This window comes from Ursus americanus, chromosome 5 (genome assembly GCF_024610735.1).
Source record: "Ursus americanus isolate L20-20 chromosome 5, mUrsAme1.1.p, whole genome shotgun sequence".
In the NCBI taxonomy this organism is placed as follows: Eukaryota; Metazoa; Chordata; class Mammalia; order Carnivora; family Ursidae; genus Ursus; species Ursus americanus.
The window spans coordinates 53,062,473-53,077,717 of record NC_142131.1 but is presented as its reverse complement, the minus strand read 5'-3'; the positions used below and the strand labels follow the sequence as shown (position 1 = coordinate 53,077,717).

Genomic DNA, 15,245 nt, shown 5'->3' with positions numbered 1-15,245 from the left:
CTTGAGTTTTCTTTGTTGGGAGATTGGTGTTTGTTTGTTTGTTTTAATTACTGATTCAGTCCCTTTACTACTTAAAGTTCTATTCAGATTTTCTATTTCTTTGTGATTTAATTTTGATAGATTTTGTGTTTCTAGGAATTTGTCCATTTCATCTAGGTTATTCAGTTTGTTGGCATATAGTTGTCCAATGTGCTGTCTTATAACGTTTTTCTTTCTGTAGAATTGGTAGTACTGTCCCCACTTTCATTTCTGATTTTCCTAATTTAAGTTTATTTCTTTTTCTTTGTCCATCTAGCTAAAGGTTTCTCAATTTTGTTTATCTTTTCAAAGAACCAGCTTTTGATTTCATTGATTTTTCTCTCTTTATTGCATTCGTCTCAGTTCTGACCTTTATTTCCTTCTGCCAGTTTTGAGTTTAGTCTTTTTTCAGTTCTTCTATTGGTGTCTAGTTTGTGTAATTTTTAAAAATTTTTATTAAGTTTTTTATTTTATTTCAGTATAGTTAACATACAGTTTTGTATTAGTTTTGGTTGTGCAGTATTCTGATTCAACAATTCTGTACATTCCTAGTGCTCATCATGATAAGTGTACTTTTTAATACCCATTGTATATTTTGCCCATTCCCCTACCCACCTTCCCTCTAACCATCAGTTTGTTCTCTGTAGTTAAAGAGTCTGTTTCTTGGTTTGTTTCTCTCTCTTTTTTTTCCCCTTAGTTCATTTGTTTTGTTTCTTAAATTCTGCATATGAGTGTAATCATATGGTATTTGTCTTTTTCTGACTTATTTTACTTAGCATTATGCTCTAGCTCCATCCCTGTTGCAAATGCCAAGATTTCATTCTTTTTTAATGGCTGAATAATATTCCATCATATACACACACCACATCTTCTTGATCCATTCATCTATCAGTGGACACTTGGGCCACTTCCATAATTTGGCTATTGTAAATAATGGTGCAGTAAAAATAGGGGTGCATATATCCTTTTGAATTAGTGTTTTTGTATTCTTTGGGTAAACACCCAGTAGAGCAATTACTGGATTGTATGGTAGTTCTATTTTTAATTTTTTGAGGAACCTCCATACTGTTTTCCACAGTGGCTGCACCAGTTTGCATTCCCACCAATAGTGCACAAGGGTTCCTTTTTCTCTACATCTTTGCCAACACTTCTTATGTTGTTGATTTTAGCCATTCTGACTGGTATGAGATGATATTTCATTGTAGTTTTGATTTGCATTTCCCTCATGGTGAATAATGTTGAGCATGTTTTCATGTGTCTGTTGGCCATTGGTATGTCTTCTTTGGAGAAATGTCTATTCATGTCTTCTGCCCATTTTAAATTGTATTATTTGTTTTTTGGGTCTTGAGTTGTGTAAGTTCTTAATGTGTTTTGATACTAACACTTTATCAGATATATCACTTGCAGATATCTTCTCCTGTTCAATAGGTCGTCTTTTAGTTTTGATGATTGTTTCCTTCACAGTGTAGAAGCCTTTAATGTTTAGGTAGTTGCGATAGTTTATTTTTGCCTTTATTTCCCTCCCTCAAGAGACATCTAGAAAAAATGTTGCTATGCCCAATGTCAGAGAAATTACTGCCTGTGGTCCCTTCTAGAATTTTTATGGTTTCGAGTTTCACATTTAGATCTTTTATCCTTTGAGTTTACTTGTTTATTTTTTTAAAAGATTTTGTTTATTTTTTTATTTGAGAGAGTACATGCACGTCATGTACACGAGCATTCATGTGAGCAGAGGGAGGGACAGAGGGAGAGGGAGAAGCAGAGTCCCCACTGAGCAGGGAACCCATCATGGAGCTTGATCCTAGGACTCTGGGATCATGACCTGAGCAAAGGCAAATGCTTAACTGAGTGGCCCACCCAGACACCCCCAGTAAGTTTATTTTTATGTATGGTGTAAGAAACTGGGCCTGTTTCATTCTTTTGCATATAGCTGTCCAGTTTTCCTAACACCATTTGTTGAAGAAACTTTTTCACATTGCATATTCTTCTTGCCTCTTTTGTTGAAGATTAATTGACTGTATAATTGTGGGTTTGTTTCTGGCCTTTCTATCCTATTCCATTGATTTTTGTGTCTCTTTTTGTGCCAGTACCATACTGTTTTGATTACTATAGCTTTGTAATATAACTTGAACTTTAGAATAATGATAGCTCCAGCTTTGTTTTCCTTTTTCAAGATTGTTTTGGCTATCCAGGGTCTTTTGTGGTTCCACGCAAATTTTAGGATTATTTATTTAAGTGCTGTAAAAAATGCTGTTGGTATTTTGATAGGGATTGCATTAAATCTGTAGATTGCTTTGGGTGGTATGGACATTTTAACCATATTTGTTCTTGAAACCCTTGAGCATGGAATGTCTTTCCATTTCTTTGTGTTATCTTCAGTTTCTTTAATCAGTGTTTTATTTTTTGGAGTACAGATCTTTTACCTCCTTGGTTAAGTTTGCTCCTAGGTTTTTTATTATTTTTGGTGCAATTGTAAATAGGATTGCTTTTTTTTAAAAAAGATTTATTTGAGAGAGAGAGAGCGTGAAAGAGAGATATGACAAGCAGGGGTAAGGGATAGTGGGAGAAGCAGACTCCCCACTGAACGGGGAGCCTGATGAGGGACTCCATCCCAGGACCTGGGATCATGACCTGAGCCAAAGGCAGACACTTAACCGACTGAGCCACCTAGGCACCCTAGGATTGCTTTCTTAATTTCTCTTTCTTTTGCTTCATTGTTTGTGTATAAAAATGCAGTGGACTTCTGTACGTTGATTTTGTATCCTAGGACCTTACTGAATTCATTTATCAGTTCTAGTAGTTTTTGATTGAGTCGTTAGGGCTTTGTATATGTAGTATCATGTCATCTGCAAATAGTGAAAATTTTACTTCTTCCTTACCAATTTGGATGCTTTTATTCCTTTCTCTTGTCTGATTACTGTGGCTAGGACTTCCAGTACTGTGTTGAATAAAAGCGGTAAGAGTGGACATCCGTGTCTTATTCCTGATGTTAGGGGAAAGCTTTCAGTTTTTCACCATTGGGTATGATAATTCTACTCTGTTCTTTAGAATTTCCTTCCTTCTCCTTTAGGTGTGTTTTTTTCTTCTTTTTCTAAGCTTTTGAAATGTGAGCTTAGATAATTGATTTTTCTCTCTTCTAATTGTATGCACTGCTATCAATTTCCCTCTCAGTACTACTTTACCTGTGTCTTACAAATTTTGTTATGTTGGGGGCACCTGGGTGGCTCAGTTGGGTAAGCATCTGCCTTAAAAATTTTGTATATATTATATTTCATTTTCATTCAGTTCCATGTATTTTTTTAAAATTTCACTTGAGACTTCCTCTTTGACCCATAGGTTATTTTGATGTGTGTTTAGTTTCCAAACATTTGAAGATTTTCCTGTGCTCTTTCTGTTAATGATATCTAGTTTGGTTCCATTGGGGTCAGAGAATACATTCTATATGATTTCAGTTCTTTAAAATTTTTGAAGTTTGTTTTATAGTCAAGATATGGACATATAGTCCCTGTGCATTTGTGGAGAATGTATAATCTGCTGGTTGTGGTAGAGTGTTCTGTAAATGTCAATTAAATCCTCTTGATTGACTGTAGAATTCTACATTCTTTCTGATTTTCTGTCTAGTTTTCCTAACAATTATTGAGAGAGTTGTGTTAAAATCTTCAGCTGTACTTGTGGATTTGTGTACTTCTTCTCTTAGTTGCTTTTTATTTTTTTCACACGCTGGAGCTCTGTTGTTTGGTACCTATACATTCTACTGTGTCTTCTTCGTGATTGACCCTTTTATCGTTATGTGACATTTCTCTTTGGTAATCTTTGTTTTGAGGTATCTTTTGTTAACATAGCTCCTGATATTAATATAGCTACTCTTGTTTTCCAGTGATTGTTTTCCTGATAAATGTTTTTATCCTTTCCTTTCAATCTTTGATATGTTTGATATGCCTATGTGGTTATACTGAAGTGAGTTTTTTGCAGACAGCATATTTTTAGGTCATGTTTTGTAATCTACTCTTTCAGTCTTTGTTTTTTAATTGGTTTGGTTATACAATTTACATTTAAATATAATTATTGATATGATCTTATATTCTGATTCTGAATATGTTGAAATGTATTTTTTATTCATTTTTCCCCCTTTATTTTCTTTAATATATCATTAATAATCCTTTTCTTCCATCTCTTATATTTGATTTAGTTCTAGGTCTGCTTTTATTGGTTATTGTGTATCTTAAAAATCACCACATTTTCCTGCCTTTTAATATGTCTGGTATTTTTAGTTGTAAGCCATATGCTGTGGATGATCCCTTTTCAAGAATCTTGATTATCCTGTCCTTCTTGTAAAATTGTTATGTTTTGTTCTAGCAGGCAGTTAAATTACCAGTGAATCATTCTTTTTTTTTTTTTTTAATATTTTATTTATTTATTCGACAGAGATAGAGATAGCCAGAGAGAGAGGGAACACAAGCAGGGGGAGTGGGAGAGGAAGAAGCAGGCTCATAGCGGAAGAGCCTGATGTGGGGCTCGATCCCATAACGCCAGGATCACGCCCTGAGCCGAAGGCAGACGCTTAACTGCTGTGCCACCCAGGCGCCCCACCAGTGAATCATTCTGATCATACTGAAGCTTCATTTCAGCTTTATTCTTATATTTCTACTTCCTTGCTCCTTGATCTTTGGATACTTCTTAGGTATGGCTCTCTACCATCTCATTTGAAAGCCTACATGTTCACCATTGGTCTTTCTATTCTGTCTGAGTCTGAACTCCCAAGGTCTCCAAACTTCAGCAGCCATTCTTTGCTAGCCTCCTGGAGTGTCATCCTTGGTGTGTTCAACTCAGGAGTTGCCCAAGTATCTGAAGATAATTTTATATAGATTTTGAGCTTACTCTGTATTTTCTTTTTCTCAGGTATCCTGCCCATATTCTTCAAGTCCTAACTATATTGGCTGCTTTGTGTTCAGATATTTGTTTTCTTTTCACTCTTTGTTTAGCCTCAGTTTCCTTAGACCATGGTTTGGAAGATGCCTAAAGAGAGAAAGCTGGAGTGAATGTAGGGTTCATCTTATGTGTTGCCTTTTTTTGGTGCTTAGCCTTAGGTTGGTTGCTGTTCAATGCCTCCAGTTGCTTTATCTCTTTTTCCCAAATTTTACCGTTGTTTATTATAAAAGAGTGAGTCCAGTACCAGCAAGTGACTAGTCTTTAGAACTTTAAAAAATTCTAAGTATTGTATTGGACCTTTAAGATTGGATTATTCTGTTTTTACTCCTTTATTTTTTCCTTTGACAAAATTAATATTTTTTATTAAAGCAAAAAGTGCTTAGTATATTTTCTGTCTTAATATAGGTACTCAAGATATGGTAGCAGAATCAATAAAGAAATTGAAGTAAATTCACACAAAACATTGGGAGCCTAGAGGAGCTATGCATGGCAGTAGTTCCTTGATCTGTGAATACTTAAATCTTGTGTTTTCTTTTCAATTAGAAATGTATTTCAAACACCAAATAACTTAATACAGTAATTTGGTTAAAATATACTTTATTTTACATATATTTGAAGTATTAGTGTTTAATAGTAAAGCTAGAATTTTATTTCAGTTTCAGTAAAACTGAAATTTTAATGCCAAGTCATTTGTTTTTGACATCATGTCAAAGTGATTAAAGCTGGGCTAGTCATTTAATTAAATATAATGAAACTTGTGATGGATACTGAAATCTAACATTTAATTAAGGTTTCTTTAATTAATTCTTTAATAAAAGAATTGCCCAACCTTATAAAACCTTATTTTTATACTTAGTCTTTACCTTTAATTAGCACTGTTTTGGCCCTTTTTGAAATACAGAACAACACAGCATTTGACTTTATATGCTACAACAAGAGTTAAGGCCTATATAAAATTTTGAAGTAAAGGGGCGCCTGGGTAGCGCAGTCGTTAAAGCAGGGGCGCCTGGGTAGCGCAGTCGTTAAAGCGTCTGCCTTCGGCTCAGGGCGTGATCCCGGCGTTTCGGAATCGAGTCCCACATCAGGCTCCTCCGCTGGGAGCCTGCTTCTTCCTCTCTCACTCTCCTGCTGTGTTCCCTCTCTCGCTGGCTGTCTCTCTGTCACATAAATAAAAATTAAAAAAAAATTTTTTTTTGAAGTAAAGAATTTGAAACTAAAGGTGTGCCTGGGTGGCTCAGTCAGTTAAGTGGCTTCCTTCGGCTCGGGTCATGATCTCAAGGTCCTGAAATTGAGCCTCACAACGGACTCCATGCTCAGTGGGAAGTCTGCTTCTCCCTCTCCCTCTGCTGTTCCCCCTGCTTGTGTTCTCTTGCTCACACTCTGTCTCTCAAATAAATAAATAAAATTTAAAAGAAAAAAGAATTTGAAACTAAGAAAGAATATGGTGATAGGGATAGAATGAATTACCCTCCATGAGAATGTTTTATTAATTACCTTACTGTCTATGCAGATGAACCCCTGATAATATTATTTACAAATTAATTTTTACATCTTTGTAAGATTCTTTCTTTCACTGCAACAAGCTAGTGATGAAGAAAAATATAGGGTACTGTCAGCCAACAGGGGTTTTCCTTGGTGACATAATCCCAAGTGGTAATGACTTCATAGAATTTGTTGTTATTTTTTGTCAAGTCTTTGTTTCTTAAACAGATCTAATACAGTTTTTACACTTAAATATGACATCTAGGTTTGAGGGTATAGTTATATTTGGCTTGCCAGTAGTATAAATAGTAATTATTTTGAGGTACTGTTGTACATGGATTTAATAGTTTTTTGAACTTCGTAGAATGTGAAAACTTGAAATTATTTGGAATTGTTAATATATGTCATAAGTCTGATTCTTGTGGAAAATTTTGGGTTTGCTCAGAAGTAAGGTAAAGTAATTTTAATGGAGTTTTTGATAAGACAGCTCAGGTTTCTCAGATGGGCATGATAATATGTATGTATCTAAGGTGCATCTCCTTTTCTTTCTTTCCATCTTTCCTCAATCTCTCGCAATTTAAAAATCTCAAACCAACAACAAAAATTCCTTCCTTCTTGCTTTACTTCTAAAAATCTGCAGGATGGACACGTAGAGGTGGCACGTTTGCTTTTGGATAGTGGTGCTCAGGTGAACATGCCCGCAGATTCATTCGAGTCTCCGTTAACGCTAGCTGCCTGTGGCGGACATGTTGAATTGGCAGCTCTACTTATTGAAAGGGGGGCAAATCTAGAAGAAGTTAATGATGAAGGATATACTCCCTTGATGGAAGCTGCTCGGGAAGGACATGAAGAGATGGTGGCTCTGCTCTTAGCACAAGGTAAAGTAGTTTTACTTCTTTAATTAAAAAATAAATTTCCTTTGGATATTTTGTGTCGAGTGTCAGTGAAGTTTACAACAACAAAAATATTTTTTTGCATTGATGAGAAAATAAATGATGAGTACCCTAAGAGGAATCCCAGAAGGAGGGAGAGATGTTGAACACAATTTAGAACAATATTTTTATCAGAAGTGTTGCATCTGGTTTATCAATTTTTATGCTTTCCTCTCAGGAGCAAATATAAATGCCCAGACGGAAGAAACCCAAGAAACTGCTCTGACCTTGGCTTGCTGTGGAGGATTTTCTGAAGTTGCAGACTTCTTGATTAAGGCAGGGGCTGATATAGAACTTGGCTGCTCCACACCTCTGATGGAGGCTTCACAGGAGGGACACCTCGAGTTGGTTAAATATTTATTGGCTGCTGGTATGTGGATTTAGAAAAAGACTTTTATATTGCTTTCATAACTTTATCAATTAACCTTAACTTTTTCATATCTACAAAAGTTGAAAGCCAGCTCCACAATTTGACTGCTCTTCTTAGGCTCCTAAATCTCTAAAAATGTAATTTTTAAAACATTTTCTTATTGTTATTAATGTTTGCTTCATGACCATAGCTCTCTCATTGACCTTCTCCTTTGAATAGTTTTTGGCTTCTGGAAGGGAGAATTTAGTTCCTCTTAGTCTCTGTTAATAAGTGGAAGTGGAGATGACGTTATAGAGTTTGATACTTTTAAGCCTGTTCATTTCTTGACATTTTTAAGTCTTAAGAGAAAAAAAGAAAAAAAGAGCAAGTAGGAATTTAGTTTTTGGCAGAAGTACTTAGTTTTAAAATAATTTGTGCTTTATGCGTTGGTAAGTAATAGAAAGAAGTAGTTTTGCATAAAATATTTGTAGTTTTATAGCATAAAATAAGAATATATCAGAGGGACACCTGGGTGGCTCAGTCGGTTAAGCATCTGCCTTTGGCTCAGGTCATGATCCCAGGGTCCTGAGATCAAGTCTTGCATCAGGCTCCTTGCTCAGCAGGGAGCCTACTGCTCCCTCTGCCTGCTGCTCCCCCTGCTTGTGCTCATACTCTCTAGCTCTCTCTGACAAATAAATAAATGAAAATCTTAAAAAAAAAAAAAAAAAAGAATATAGAATATACCAGAAAAAAACTGTCCCAGATAGACATATACCTTTATATATATTTTAGGAATAATATAAAATTTTTCTTTTTATCCATGTCTGACATATTGTTTAAAACTTGATATATGAAGAAATTAATATGTAAAGGAAAATAAAATATTTAGCAAAAATTTATTCATCATTTTGAAGCTTTTACTATTAACATTAATTTCATTATAGCCCAGCCTCAATTTTTACTTTGAATTATTATTGAAATAATTTCTTAGGACTGTTAATGGTTCAGATGTTTGTGTAGTTTTTGAACAAAAGCATAGACCAGTCATACATACTGTCCCCTGACTCAGATATTATTAATCACTGCAGTTAATATATGCATTATTCAGTCATTGTGCCTCCATCATTTTCAGCGACTATCTTTGTCCCCTTCGGGAGTCCTCTCCCAGTGGTTATCTTTCCATAGTCTTCCCATATCCCTCTACATAAAGTCTTGCTGTTGTAAGAGGCTTTTAAGAGAAGGAATAAATGTTTAATAAATTATTGAATACTAAGACATTCTGCTCAGCTCTTATGTTATCTCTGTTAATTACCACTGGTCCCTGTATAGTAAGAAATATTAAACACATTCTTATAGATATGGAAACAATACACAATCATGTTACCCTAAGGCAACCAAGCTAATAAGTGACAGAGCTAATGTTCATACTTAGAACTCCAGACATCTTTTTTTCTGTTGTACCACCATGGAGTCTCATTTAGCTACTTAATGCTAATTTGAAGTACATAGTTTCCAGAACTATCTCAGGGATTTGAGAATCACTTTTTCATATGATCTCTATCTGTAAAATTTTTTTTTCCAGTTTAGAGTGTGCTTAATTTACCCGAAGTTCTTCTTAGAGTGTAGCACTAAAAAAAAAAAAAAAACAAACAAACAAACAAAAAAAACCTCAATAGGTTTTTTAATATATTGCCTGTACCATTTTTAAAAATTCAAGAACCTTTTTGTTATGGCATTTTTTCAAATGTAGAAAATAGTTTAATGAACCCTAAGAAACCATCACACACCTTTATCCATTTTTTAATTTATGGCCTGTCTCATTTCATCTATACTTCTCCCATATCCCCCATTTATTTTTATATAATTATTTTTTATTGAGATATAATTGATACATGTAACATATGAGTTTCAGGTATACAACCTAATGATTTGGTATTTGTATATATTGTGAAATGATCACCACACTTAAGTCTAGTTAGTTAACATCTGCCACCATATATATTTATAGACACATTTTTAAATTTATATTCGAGATAATCTTTAAAAAATAACTACAATATCATTTTCCTACCTAAAATTTTTAAAATAATAATTCCTTACTATTATTAAATGTCTAAGCAGTTTTCATATTTTTCTTACAAATATGTATGGGTGTGTTTAATGACTTTTTGAATCAAGGTTCAAATAAGATTTATACAACAACTGTTGATCATTGTCTCTTAAGTCTCTTTTGTCTGTGGGCTCCCCTTCCATCTTTCTATTTCCTTGCAAGCTTTGATTGAAGAAATGGAATGTTTATCCTTTAGGTTTTCCACACTGAATTTTGCTAGTTGCATCTCCATGATTTTACTTTACTTGTTTTTCTGTCTCTTGGATTTCCTATAAAGTAGTAGTTAGATCTAGAGACTTGATCAGAATTTGCATATGATGTGGTTTTTTTGTTTGTTTTTTTTACTAGACTGCTTCATAGGTAGTATTTGTATACTTCCTTCAGGAGGCAATAAATGTCTGATTATCTGTCTTTTTGTGATATTATTAGCCGTAAATGATCATTAATCCATAAATGATCAATAGATCCATTAATTCATTAGGAATTACAAAGTGGTGATAGTCTCAATTTTGTTATTCCTTCCTTCTTTATTAGCTGGAATATATCTATAAAGAGAGATTTCCCTTCATCACCTATTTGGTTGCCCTTAGATATAAATCATATGAGAATGGCAGTTTGATTTTTTCCCCCTTTTATTTACCAGTTAACAAAATAATAAGGTGATCCCCTAGCATCCTTCAGAGGTGACCAATGAAGTGTTGTTTTGTTTTTTATTTGAACATCATTTGAACTTTTGAATTTTATGATGGTTTTTACTCCATCGCAGTTCTCATTCTTTTAGAAGCAAAAACTGTTAAAAGGTGGGACAATTTGATTATCCTTGGTCAATAAGGTTAGCTCCGAAGTCCTTTGTTTGTGACCTCGCCATAGTCTCTCATAGTTCCCTTGCTTTCTGATAGGGCAAGTTATTTCAGGCACATCTTATATAGATTCTTCCCCAGTCTTGGAACCAATTAGTTTTCTAAGAAGCCCTAGTTCCATTTAGCAGAAAATACTATGTAGAGACCACAGTGTAAGCTAGAGACCATTTCTGCTTGGTCTATCATTGTCTCTAGTAGTTTTTGGTTTGTCAGAGTTAGAAATTATTTATTTTTCTTATGGATGAAATACATCATGAGTTCAGGTCAGTACTTCCAATTCAGAACCATAGGGTTTTTACTTAACTTTAACAGTCTTCTGTGTTTTCTCTCAATTGTGCCAAAAATTTCACTTTTCACCAAAGGATTACTCATTTACTCATTTGATTTTAAGGTATCCATATAACTATCTCAGACTACAAACCTGCAGTACCACTAATATGATTCTTGAGAACTCTTTGATGTTTTTTGTTTTTGCATCTCCCCCCCCTTTGGACTCTATGAAATAATTTGGTATATTTCCTTTCTTCTTTTTTTTTAAGATTTTATTTATTTGAGCGAGTGAGAGAAAGAGCACGAGATGGGGGAAGGTCAGAGGGAGAAGCAGACTCCCTACTGAGCAGGGAGCCTGATGTGGGGCTCGATTCTGGGACTCCTGGCATCATGACCTGAGCTGAAGGCAGACGCTTAACTGACTGAGCCACCCAGGCACCCCTAGTAGAGTTCCTTTCTGTGTGCCTAAATGTATAAAAGAAAAATAGGATAGTTAAAATACTTTATAGTATTCTAATATTTGAATTCATCAGTTTCATCAAATTTCAGAATTGGACTATTTAATATAATTTTACAGTTTACAAAGTAAATGTTTGGGTTTTTTGCTTCCTAGGTGCTAATGTTCATGCTACAACAGCAACAGGAGACACAGCCTTAACCTATGCTTGCGAAAATGGACATACAGATGTTGCAGATGTTTTACTTCAAGCAGGGGCCGATTTAGTAAGATATTTTTATTTTTTATTTTTATTTTTTGTGAATGTTGATATTCCTTCATTTATTTTTAACATTTAGAGAACAGTTGTAAAGGAGATCAATAGTTTGCATACTTTGTGTAAAATAACTTTTAAAAAGTTATTGTAGTTGTTGCATTCATTAAATATATATGAAAGTACTTAGTTTTTAATAGGGCATACAGTTTCTTTCCTAGGTAAAACTATTAATTGGTTTCTTCCACTCATCCTAGTCCATTTGACATTCCTGAACTTTTTAAACTGCTCTTTATTAGACATATCATAATTTCAATGATATATTTATAGAATAGAATAACCTATCAAATCACTTTGATTTCTTTTGTTTCTTTAATTAGTTTGACTTTTGGAAACAGCTGCTGTCCTCTTCCCGATAACAGTATTACAGCATTCCATTCTTCTTCTCTTAGTGTTTTCTATTTTGGCTTTTCAAAATTTCAAATTAGATGGCAGGTTCATATGTGTAATAATCTTTACAACTGTGGGGAATTAAATAGCTTTCCACTTTAAAGGTTCATGTTTCTTGATGAAATGTGTGCTTTGACTAATTTTTATTTTGTGAGGGTACTTTAAATTGCTCTCTAGAGTTTGTCTCCAAATTTTCTTACATATTTCTCAAAAATCTATGTGAGTCGTGCACAGCTATAAATATCATAGAGAACGGATATAGTAAAGTTATTTAGAAAAACTGTGCAAATGCTGCCTTTTAAACCATTTCAAGTATCAGACATTCCCACAGATACCTGAAAACATTGTTGGAAAATAATTACTGGTTAACATAAATGTATAGTGTGATTATGCTGTTTATCATTATTTCTACTGATACTAAATATTATAATGATAACAATAGGATTCATTCTCATCAGTCAGCATCTGCCCCATCAGTTAGAATTTCTGAGAGGTGTACTTTTTTTGCTTGAAAATTATGCAGAATGAAATGTTAAGTAGATCTTAACCTTCTGCCTTCTTTCCTTTTTTAGACTTGCTTTGGGTCATCCATAAAAATTAAGAATTGAAGTATTTCATCATTTGAAATAAATGGGATATAGCATAAAAGCTATATGCAAAGTTTAATAGTCTTAACCTCTGAATTCTTATCTGATTCTTCTTTCCATTTTTCTATGGCAAAGTCATTTTCTTAATCTGTTGAGAATTATTCTGAAAATATTAAATAGTAAAAAGAGGAACTATCTGTTAAATAGAATCTAATATATAGCAAAGCCTTACTGATTCTGACTAATCAAAAGAATCTAATTTATAGCAAAGATTTTGAGAATCTAATATATAACAAAACCTTGCTGATTTCAAGTTAAAAATCTATTATGAAATATTTTTAAATGTTTTAGTTTTGTAGTTTTCTGGAATTACATAAATAGAGTGTGATTAGAGTTCCTCAGGAGAATTACATTAAGTGAACAGATAGAGAGATTTGAATTTATCATACTATTTTACATTCCAAATGTATGATTTAAAAGTGGCTCAGATAAATATATATCTTAATTAAGGTTAATATTTGTTATTCTAATGTAATTGTTTACTCCATTTTGCAATCTATCTTCGCATTCATATTTATGCGTAATTACAACCGTCGTGTAACATAGTTGTTTTCTATTTTTCCACTGTGCGTTCTATCATAATCTTTTCCATGTTGCTACATAGTCTCTATATTTATACCTCTTCCATTAAGTTGATGAACCATAATCATTCATTTACTCTTGAACTTTTCACTTGCTTTATGTTTTTCACTGTTATAAATACTGTTAGATTTAGTAACTTCATGTGGATAGCTTTTTTTTCTTTTGAATAACTTCATATATTGATTTTAACTTTAAAATTTATTGCTTGTTCCATGCTTTTGCTATCTGTGGAGAGACATTTCAATTTTAATATTAGTTCTTTTCCTGCAATAAAAAGCAGTACTCGTTCTTTATGTAAAATGTGGCAAGTATGGGAAAGTACAGTAAGTTTGGTATTTAAAACCTACAAGTAAACTTTGTGATTTCAGGCTTTACTATGTAAGCCACTGGGGGAAACAAGATATAATCAAAGATAAGAAGTGAGTAAAGCAGGGGCGCCTGGGTAGCGCAGTCGTTAAAGCGTCTGCCTTCGGCTCAGGGCGTGATCCCGGCGTTCCGGGATCGAGTCCCATATCGGGCTCCTCCACTGGGAGCCTGCTTCTTCCTCTCCCACTCCCCCTGCTGTGCTCCCTCTCTCGCTGGCTGTCTCTGTCAAATAAATAAATAAAATCTTTAAAAAAAAAAAAAAAAAAAAAAAAAGAAGTGAGTAAAGCAGGCAGATCAATCCGAATCCTGAGAAAAAAATGACTGATAATTTTTACTAGCTGGACCTTACAAGGCGGTAGCATCTTTCTTATCCTCCATTCTTTGCTGCCACTTCCTAGTATCTGTTTTGGGCTGTACTAATTTCCTCCATTGCTTTGCAGATAGAAGACTCTCCACTCCCATTCTATCCCTGGTATCCCATTGGTGTGTTCTGATACTTGTATTTGTTAGTTGTTTAAGTTAAATGAATTTTTTTATGTGCGGGTGGCTGAGAACCTTCGTTTTGGGGGGAATTATTTTTACCTTCAGTTTAAATGAGGATGTACAAGTCAACCTTTGGAACACAGTCTGAACCAGCCCCTATGCTTTGTTAGATTTTAGAGCCTAACTTTGGCCCCAGTTCAAGGTTTTGGTATTATAGTTTATAAAAAGGAGCTTAAAAGCTATTGTTTCTCATTCTTTAAAATATTTTGTACCAGAATCAATTAGGATATTAATTTGGTTTAAAAAACTTTTAATGCAACAATTTGGTTTTCTTGTATTGTTACCTGACATGAAACTGAAAACTTTTACAGCTTTTCATTCTAAATGTATAGTAGGTATAAACGAGGACTTAGTTTTAAGGAAAATCTAGAAATTTTCTTATTGATTGCTTTTAAAAAATTCTCAGCTAGAACCGATGGCATCCTTGAGCATTTTCAGGTAGATCCTCAAAATATGTGCTTGTTCTAATTTGAAAGTTAGTTATTTAAAATGTCACTTTTTCTAGTTTTAAAAATATTTTAAAATAAAATTATATATAGATACTTCTAATAAAAATGACACACTATCATATTTAGAGGTTGTGGATTGATATGTAGTTTGTCTAACTTTTTAATAATTGAATAAATTTGAATAATCTATTTAAAACTTCTGGACTTGATTAGTATCCTTAAATAGGCCACTTAAAATGTTCTTTTTGAAAATAAAAAAATTAAAAATTGTCCATTAATTCCAGAATTTTTTGAAAATTCTCTGTTTAGCGTGCAGAATCATTTTAACTACTCCATGAGTAGAAAACCTTGAGCAGATCCCCTGATTCATATCTTCCTGATGTTTGCATCTCTTATTACCACAGCAATGGGAATTATTGTATATTGAAATAAAGATTATTCCTTTATGTGTTTTCTTTCTCAGCATAGCATCTTTGTTTTGGGCCCAGGTTTGTTTTTAGTATTGGATACGATAATAAGTATATGATGTAAACCCATCGTAAGAAAAT

At 33.7% G+C, this 15,245-nt stretch overlaps 1 protein-coding gene across 5 annotated transcripts in view; it reads left to right on the top strand.

The window, feature by feature from the left end:
• The window catches only part of ANKHD1 (ankyrin repeat and KH domain containing 1), a 118,175-nt gene that overhangs the window by 41,189 nt on the left and 61,741 nt on the right, over nucleotides 1-15,245 (top strand). For 4 of the 5 annotated variants that reach the window (XM_045794491.2, XM_045794492.2, XM_087862210.1 and 1 more), the window contains exons 8-10: nucleotides 7,070-7,307; nucleotides 7,540-7,731; nucleotides 11,564-11,673. In XM_045794491.2, coding sequence (XP_045650447.2) covers nucleotides 7,070-7,307; nucleotides 7,540-7,731; nucleotides 11,564-11,673 — 540 coding nt within the window. The remainder of the gene's footprint in view (nucleotides 1-7,069; nucleotides 7,308-7,539; nucleotides 7,732-11,563; nucleotides 11,674-15,245) is intronic. The other variant, XM_045794493.2, reaches the window with a different exon arrangement.